General features: G+C 35.0%; 3 protein-coding genes across 4 annotated transcripts; 1 reads left to right on the top strand and 2 right to left on the bottom strand.

Annotated features, from left to right (window-relative positions):
• Positions 1–1,390: 1,390 nt before the first annotated feature.
• LOC135134371 (putative ankyrin repeat protein RF_0381) lies at positions 1,391–4,792 on the bottom strand. 2 transcript variants are annotated; one of them, XM_064063025.1, is made up of 6 exons: positions 4,687–4,792; positions 2,375–2,675; positions 1,910–2,311; positions 1,745–1,786; positions 1,636–1,695; positions 1,391–1,590 (listed from the first exon to the last, which is right to left on the bottom strand). In XM_064063025.1, exons 1-6 carry the CDS (start codon positions 4,705–4,707, stop codon positions 1,556–1,558), a joined length of 861 nt encoding a protein of 286 aa, XP_063919095.1. In that variant the 5' UTR covers positions 4,708–4,792; the 3' UTR covers positions 1,391–1,555. The 2 variants fall into 2 exon arrangements, with proteins under 2 accessions (XP_063919095.1, XP_063919094.1); XM_064063024.1 differs by having other exon boundaries at positions 1,910–2,675.
• A 2,233-nt stretch (positions 4,793–7,025) lies between these two features.
• LOC135134316 (cyclin-dependent-like kinase 5) lies at positions 7,026–8,485 on the bottom strand. The gene is made up of 3 exons (XM_064062958.1): positions 7,695–8,485; positions 7,476–7,630; positions 7,026–7,418 (listed from the first exon to the last, which is right to left on the bottom strand). The coding sequence occupies exons 1-3, from the start codon at positions 8,287–8,289 to the stop codon at positions 7,272–7,274; spliced, it is 897 nt and encodes a 298-aa protein (XP_063919028.1). The 5' UTR covers positions 8,290–8,485; the 3' UTR covers positions 7,026–7,271.
• A 113-nt stretch (positions 8,486–8,598) lies between these two features.
• Dad1 (Defender against apoptotic cell death 1) lies at positions 8,599–9,162 on the top strand. Its single transcript, XM_064062959.1, has 2 exons — positions 8,599–8,908; positions 8,968–9,162. Exons 1-2 carry the CDS (start codon positions 8,701–8,703, stop codon positions 9,096–9,098), a joined length of 339 nt encoding a protein of 112 aa, XP_063919029.1. The 5' UTR covers positions 8,599–8,700; the 3' UTR covers positions 9,099–9,162.

Below are 9,162 nucleotides of genomic sequence, written 5' to 3'. Positions count from 1 at the left end.
ACCGTGAACTGGTTACCCCAACAAAAGACATAATAAATAAACACAAAAATATCCAGTCATCGTTGCGAGGAAAAAGCGTCTCGGTGATGTAAATTTTAGCGTTACGAGGAAATGTCTCGGTGATGTAATTTTTAACGTTGCGAGGAAATGCCTCGGTGGTGAAATGATTTTAACGATGATAACTGCCTAAGGGAAGAAATTATTTTAACTCCCCGCCAGTTCACGGTATGGATTAGTTAATTTAACTGCCGTAAATGCAGTATTAGCAATCTTGTGTGAAGAATTATGAAGTGTTATAATGTAACACTTACGTATTAGCATCCAGAAACCTCATTCATAACTTGTAAACAAAGGTTGTTATCCTGACTAAGTGAATTTCATGAAATCTCCTGGTATATGTGTGTCTAAGCAAATCTAATGTCTGTTAAATTGTTTTAGAACCAGTTAATGATTAAAAACCTAACCTGATCGGTGAATTTACAAACAATAAAACAAATTTACAGCAGGTTTTTACCGATTAAAAGGCCGTAAGAATTAGCTGCACATATTGGGGAAAACTTTGACGTCATCGTTACGATTAATTTACATTAAACAAAGGCTTCCTCCCTTTTATTAACTACCAAACCAACTAATTTAACCTAGCTATTTATAGCGTCTTCTCACCATGCATCCACTACACCGAACCAAAACATAATGACAACGCTTTCAGCCATGCTCTCGCCATTTTGTTTACCAACCAAACCTTTAACTAAAATCTCCTAGCGAGCTACCAACTAGCAGGAAAAGAACTAAACGTGCACAAGGCCCATGTTTAACGATTTTTTTGATTGAAATTATTTTCTCAAATTCAAAATATTTAAATGTGATTTCGCGCCGTTGTTAATTAATTTCAGCGCGAAAATTTGATTCAAATTCGGTCACCACAGTATTTTAATTAATGTTGTATTCAGACAACGAAAATATATGATTTTGGTATTATGGTGAATGCGTCACGGTTGTGTATAGAACATTATCCGTACAGGAGACACCCTGACGAGGTCTTGTTTTGAATTTGTTTTTTTCTTACCAAGCCGTTGACCTTTACTTCCAAATTATCAAAACCAAACAGCTATGTTTTACTTAAAAAAAATAATGATAGTAAAAAATATCGACTGCTAGTAATTGTATTATTGGTTGCGTTTTGAATTTTTCAAGCGAAGAGCTTCTCGTGAATAAGCCTGTATATAGGATGTTGATAAATGATTCACATTTAGAAGGCCGCGAAAACGACTTGAAAAAAAATTCGTTTTTGAAAAACACAGTTTTTGGCGGCAGAATTTGAGTATTGCCATTTCCCATCAATTTCTTGGCCAGACCGGAAACTGGTTTCAATACCTAAACTCAATAGGTGTAGTGTATTAAATTATTTAATTGCTTAAATTAGTAACCTAGTGCACATTATATTTGTCAAATTTTTGTGTTTAAAGTGATGTGCTTTTGTAGAAATAAGCGCATTATGAAAATTAATAATAATTTTCCCTCATAAAGTTATCTTCTTGTACATATTCAGGAATAGTTATTTTTCTGGCGCCTCTTCGTGACCTGTGAATTCTAAAAAAAATTGTATTTACTTTATTTGGTTTTAGTTTATCTTACTTGTTTCAAGCCTGCTGAACTGATGTAGTAGCTTAACGGGGGTACCATGAGAATTAACTTCTATAAAAATATTTATGAATTTTATTACATTTCAAAAATCGACACATACCTTTTGTGGCCACTTTGGTCGTACCTGTTCCCTTCTTTTTCTCTACAAAACATAATTTAGTCAAAGTTTTGAGATAATAGAAAAGTCCACAGAATCAAAGTCATCATGATAGTTATCGCGTTTTATGTTTTAACTAATTTTATAATCTAAATGTAAATATTTTACCTTCGCCGACACTGATGCTACGTGCTGTTGTTAAATTTTCCATGTAAATTTCCAAATCTTTGTTTTTCTTCACCATCTCGTCGATCTCTTTAGACGCTAAATTTAGATCAGCTCCAGATTTAATTAAAAAATCAAACATGCGAAAATCTTGATTTGATAAGCTAATCGACAAAGCAGTTTGATTATCTTTACTCTTTTGATTGATGTCAACTCCTCGTTCGACTAAATATTTAACCATGGGAAAATCCATCAAGCGAATTAATTTTAGAAATGGAGTGTACCCATTTTGATCTGTTACTTTTAAACTGGCGCCTTTTTCGACCAAAAATTTTATCATTTCGGCGTTTCTTGTATCGACTGCCGTTATTAAAGCTGTGTGAATCGTAAAATCAGCGCCGTTATCTAGAAGAAATTGAATCATTCCCATGTTTTTGTTGCGTATTGCACAAGATAATGGAGTCTGACCTTGTTTATCAGGCAGACATGCATTTGCACCTTTATGTATCAAGTATTTGGCCAAATCGAATTTATTTTGTCTTATGCAATAAATCAGAGGGGGTTCGTCGTTTCGTTGATTTAGATCGACACCATTTCGGATCAGAATTTCAAGGACCTTAATAGGGTTTGTAGAATACTGTAAGGTATAGGCTAATGGTTTCAATCCAGTGTATGGATCAGTTGCAGTGTTTACATTTATGCGTTTCACTACTTTTTCGACTTCCACGCAACGTCCGTCACCAATCTCAACGAAAAACTTCTCAAGCTCCTAGACGCAAAAAATAAAATTATTTAAATAACATAATACAACATAATCAGTTATTCCGCAACAGAAAAGTAGAATATGGCTAAAGATATAGGGCAGTTATGGCTTAACTGCTAGGTATTCAACTTGTAGTTTTTACTAGTACCTGCATATGTCACAATAGACTGCAATAAATTCCCTTATCTGGCAAGATTATTTCAATACGGCCCTTTGCCCTCCCAGCCGTCTACTCCACCTATACTAAACGCAAACATTTAGTGCGTTTATGCCTTTGACGTTTAAAGTGCTTTACAACCCACCCCGCATAAAACTTGGCAAATGCAAACCATGCCACGTGTTAGGGACGGCCGAGACAGTACTGCGTGTGGTACTGCCGTGTACGTACGTGGTTTTACCAGAAAAGGTCTTTTCAGGTAGGTTATCAGTAGAGTCCGGAATTTATGAGATTTGCATATTGATGACTGTTCATACTACACCTAAATGCTTTCGGATCTAGGCGAATTATGTAAATAGGAATTGATTGACGCATATTAAATTTTGCATATTTTGCATATATTAATATTTTTCACATATTTTCGTATCTTTTGCATATTTTTACATATTTTGCCAATTTTTAGATTTTCAAAGCATAACGCGAACTTTTTATTGCAAGTGTCGGCGTTTTTAACTTCTAAAGGTCGAAATCTATATATAAGATATATTGGTTAAATTTCGAAAATTGTCAAAAGCAATCGAAAATTTCAAAATAGGGTGTATTGAAAAATTGAGTTTTTGAAAAAGTTACTTAAAAAATCTCAAACAATTCTGAAATATACATATATTTTAAAAGAAACTAGCCCCGCCCACTCGCCCTGTCTGTTCTTAGAGGTATCTCATCTGCCAAAATCAGTTTTATCTTAGCAGGTACTAGCCCTCTCTTTTTTAGAGGCTATGTCATTTGCTAAAATCGATCTTATTTTAGCAAGTACATACTAACCCCGCCCACCTACCTTCTATTTTATTAGAGGGATCACATTTGTCAAAATCAGTCTTATCTTAGCAACTACTAAGTTTAACTTTTTCTTACAGAGTTCTAACTTAACAGATACTAGCCCCGCCTACCGGCGCTGTTCTCATTCTAACGATTTTATTTCTGTTGAATATAATTCCAAACAAGCATTAAAAAGGGGGGGAAAATAGGACAACTTATCTATAAATAAAAAGTTTAAGGAAGTACATCACTGGTGAGGTTAACATAGAACCAAATTTAATTAGCGCTCTTGTTTGCACCCATTACATCAGTGGATGTAGAGAGGAGTTTCTCTACCTATAAACAAATTTTGTCTGATAGGCGGCGTAATTTTTTTATTGAAAACATTGAGAAACATATAGTTGCAAGTTATAATGTTAATGCCGACATTTAAGTGTTTTTTAATGTTTCATTGTACTCGTTCTGTTTAAAAAATATTTGTTATTTAGTCGTGTGTTTTTTGTAAAATAAAGTTTTTCAAATATGGCAAGCACAATATTGTTTTAAATTTAACCTACTAGACTCATGGATACACTACCAGTTTATTGTATGCTCAATAAAAAAAAGTACAAAATGTGTGCATATTTTTATAAAAAAATTGCATATTTTCGTAAAATTAAAACATATTTTCTTATTTTTCTGCATATATATGCACATATTTTGGCCAAATTTCGTGCATAAAATTCCAGATTCTAGTTATCAGTAAGTGGGTTTAAGACGTCGGGCTGTGACGGCCTACTTAATTATATTGGGAGTTAAATTTGTGTGAAGCCATAAACGCACTAAATGTGTGCGTCTAGTATACCACTGCCTTGCATTTATTGACTTTTATGAGGGATCCTCTGTAAGATTTTTGCCCATAGTCGTAAACGCGCTATATCATTAACCAAACTTTACCCTCTACTGTCCGAGAAGTATGATATATTTCTAGATAAGATTAGATCCATAATAGTTATTAGTGTTATTACAAATATATTTTTTAGAATGTTCGTATTTAATACTTACTGACATTGGTGTTGAAAACATTTTACAAATACCAATTACCAGAATACGTAGCGATTTTATAACACCAAACTTAACCGATAAAATACTGTAGAGTTAATGAGATACCACAAGTTACTTTATCTTTCTTATCAAAATTTGAGAAGCGTACCTGTATGACAAACATTAATAGGAAATTTAGACTTATATAAATATGTATGATTTTTTATTTTAAACTTTATTGTAATAAGCATTAAACTATCAATTTCCTTTACTCAGTCTCATTTAATTTGTAATAATAATATCAATAATGTTCATTTTTAACAAGTGTGAATAGTAAAATATTTTTCACATTCACAGGGATAAAAGAGTGAACAATAAAAAAAAATATTTGTTTACGTAATAATTATTTAAATAATACCACTATAATCTTTCATAGAACTCGTGGTAACTCCAAGATCCCGCTAAAATTTGGCCTTGAACTGTGATCGTCAACAATGGCGGCATGCGTTCAAATGCAGAGTGGTGAACTCCAAGGTTGGAAAAGCGCCCCCAAATAAAACAAAATATTGAGGACACAAAAATCATTTATTCCTCCATTCTAGAGAGGTAAAAACCATTACGAAATACGTCGACCTTAAATAGTGGATTAGATATTTGAATATCATAAATTAAAAAAAAACAAGACAAAGGAGTGTTCTAACTTTGAAGTCTGTGTCTGTTTGTGACATTGTAGTTCTCAAAGGGATGAACCGATTCCAATGCGTTCTTTTCTGTTTTTTTTTAAACTGATTTAATTGCGATTGTTCTTAGAGATGTTTGTTGATAATAACTTCAGTCATTTCCAGTAGCGGCTCGTGACCTTTTGCAATGGGAGGACACAATTTGATTGATGAGTTAAATATGAAGATATAAGAGAACAGGTTGTATTACCAATTACTAAACGAAATTGTGTGACGGAAATAAATACAAAAATACATCCAATAAAAGTAAAAAAGGATTTCTCTACATACCTTTCTGCCTTCGGTTAAAATTTTACGTACATGGCATATAAAAGTTCATTTTGAACAGTTTTATGCGTTATTCCTTTAAAAAACGTTGCTTCTTTCAAATGATTTGATAAAGCAGAGTCCAATTCAGCTGTAAAATCAATCAGGCCTCGAAATATACCTAAATTTTGTGATCCCCTACTTCTGTCATGTCCACGTAAAGCATGTTCAAACACTCCACAAAAATTTATGCGATTATCAATCGACGTAATATATGGCGATTTTTGTCGACCCTTGCGTTATGTGCCCGAATATTATTAATATAGGCGGTGTGTAGTTGTTTCCGAATGTCTGTCCGACTATTACCGAGAGGATTATCCAAGAATATTTTATCATACGTGTTCGCGCAGAATAAAAATTAAAACCCGCGATAGTGACTCAATCTACTGCCGAGCACGGTCAGAACGGGCCCCCAGTTCAGTTTTATCAGACGGCTACGACGTGTGGTTTCCACGGCAACGGTGTAAACAAAACATCTAAATCAGCTATGATTCGGTCTCTGTGGTCTCTGTGTCCAGGTCAGCAATAACATATCATATATCCAAGACACACATCTTTAGATGTAAGTGGATGTTAGTTTTTATACATTTTATACAAGTGGAGCGAGATAAAAAAATCAGTTTTGAAAATTATGACACAAATTTCCGGATAATTTTTTAAATATTGAAAATTATTATTTTACCATGTCCAGTGTGTTTGTAGACGTTGTAATTTTGGGGGGGCCACGTGCCCTTGTGCCCCCCGGCACCAGCCGCCCCTGGCCATTTCAGGAGTATCAGGTCATAACTAGACAGCGGATTTCTGTCGGGCTACGTCACGATTATAGGTGGAGACGCGCTGCATCGCCGGGACTCAGTAGCGGGTGATAGGTAATCACTGAATTTAATTGTCATTTGATTTCATGAATACAATTAACGATTTATTAATCAAACGGCTAAGTAAATGAGAACTGGAATTAACAGCAGAGTGCAACGAAGCAGCGTTATTCTAATCTCAAATAAACGAAGTACAGCCGGTAACTGCAATGAATTCCCATCCCGAACGAGCCGTACCGAGTTTGGCCTTGTCTAGCCCGACAGAAATCCGCTCCCTAGTCATAACACACTCGGCGGATGAATCAGCTTCGTTCACGCGTCGACCGTCGCAACGAGTCTTTAACCACAGCTTTAACCAATTTCAAAGTTTTTAAGGGTTATTATTATTTTTTTGTATCAGGAGTTTCAAGTATTAATACTTGTATTTAATTTTACAAACGCCTTTTTAAAATCATTAAAATTTACTAATTTACCTTTCTAATATAAGAAAAACACAATATAGTATTAAATCGTTTATTTCTATAAAAGAATGAAAAATGTTTGTTCCATATAAAAACCACAGTCATAAAAATTAAAAGCCAACTAGGACAAATCTCAAAATAAAACACTTTGCATATGAAACACTGGGTACACAAAGGAAATGGAACTTGAATGTCCTCTAAATGAAAAATAAACATAATGAAAATGAGATATGACTAGAAACTGGACGTTTTTAAAAAACTGTACTTAGAATAAAACAAAACATCTAACACCTTTCATTCTTAATCGCTGGATTAAGATCACTGAAATATGCATGTGCCATCGCATCATCCGCAGACATTCGTCCCATAGGGTTACAAACCAGCAATCTTTGCAAAAGGTCTCTTCCCCTATTCCCCAGTTTAGGTACAACCTAAAATTTAATACCAATTTTAATTACAAAAATCAAACCATATATTTTAATTTTTACCTGCGACAAACTCATATTAGGTTGATACAGAGGAAATGGTTTGTAGTCTGGTAGTTGAGACATGCCACTCCATGTTTCCTCTGTGGGAGTCCCTAATAACTTGAATATTCGTCGCAACTGGTCGTCCACGTCAGACCCAGGAAATAAAGGTCGTCCTGTGTGATAAATTCTTTAAATTAAAATAACAAAAATTAGAACAAGTGAAACCACAGAGTGTACCTGCGTTTGCCAACTCAGCAAATATGCACCCTGCCGACCACATATCGATCGAAGTTGTATATAACTTGGCCCCAAATAGCACATCTGGCGGCCGATACCACAAAGTGACCACCTCAGCAGAGTAACACTTCACCGGGATCCCGAAAGCCCTCGCCAGCCCGAAATCGGCCAGCTTTAACTCTCCATTCTTATTAATGAGCAGATTTTGCGGTTTCAAGTCTCTGTGTAGCACGTTGTGACTGTGGCAGAACGCTAAGCCGCGTAACAACTGGTACATGAAGGATTTCACTACATCTAAGTCTATATCACCGTTCAAGCTATCAAAGTACTTCTTCAAATCTTGATCACAATGTTCGAAAACCAGTGTCAGTTTTTTGTCACTGTGTAACACGTCGTATAGTCTGACGATGTTCTTGTGTTTTAGCTCCTTAAGTAAGCAGATTTCGCGTAGCGCTGACGAGGGGACCCCCTCGTCGTCGTCGTCCAGTCTCACGCGTTTAAGGGCCACGATTTCGTGACTTTCCCGGTTTTTCGCTTTGAATACCGTACCATATGTGCCTTCGCCGATTTTTTCCAGTTTTTCATATTTCTGCATAGCGAAAACGCTATCACTAACTTAAGTTATACACTAAGACTAAATTTTAGTCAAGACTTAAGGTTATGTCCGTTATGTTTACTTGTGGACATTGACACTGACAGCAAAGGAAATGTTACCGGTGTGGGGAATTTGCGCATTTCATGATGGCACTGCTGATCTTTCCCAAAGTGCTTTTTGTTTTAAAAATGAAGTCAATGCGATTTATCGCACGTGTAGATTGTAAATTAGTTCAAAACAACAATTTGGGTTAATTTTAAGAATAAAAAAAATATCTTATTCGTGAGTCTTCAGAAGCGCTCTAGGGACTTTTTTGGATTGGCGACAACGTCATCGCCGACTTGTCAAATTCTGACACGCTGTCACTTTTTGGTATCGTTCCGAAATTTTAATTAACTTTTTCAATAAAAAATGCCTCAAATAGGTTCCGTAATTTCTAAATTCTATACGGAATATAATACAAAAACTCCGAAGAAACTTAAAGTTATCGATGCGTATTTATTGTATATTTTGCTTACCGGTATCGTGCAGTTTGTTTATTGCTGCCTTGTGGGCACATTTCCTTTCAATTCCTTCTTGAGTGGGTTTATTTCTTGTGTTAGTAGCTTCGTTTTAGCAGGTGAGATATTGGATTTGGTTTTTTGAAGATGTGGCTAATGATACGTTGGTCTGTTTCAGTATGTCTTCGGCTGCAGGTCAATCCAGAAAATAAAAGCCAGTTTTCTGGAATCAGTCCAGAAAGAGGATTTGCTGACTTTATTTTTGCTCACGTTGTGTTGCATTTAGTTGTAATGAATTTCATTGGATAAATTTGTGAAATTTGTTTTGATTTTTGTATTAAGTTGTAATTAAATAAATGGTTAAACGATACAA

This window comes from Zophobas morio, unplaced genomic scaffold (assembly GCF_036711695.1).
Source record: "Zophobas morio isolate AGI-343-1 ecotype UQ-CSIRO unplaced genomic scaffold, CSIRO_AGI_Zmor_V1 ptg000023l, whole genome shotgun sequence".
Taxonomy (NCBI): Eukaryota; Metazoa; Arthropoda; class Insecta; order Coleoptera; family Tenebrionidae; genus Zophobas; species Zophobas morio.
The sequence above is the reverse complement of the archived record's forward strand: the minus strand, read 5'-3'. Positions and strand labels throughout refer to the sequence as shown.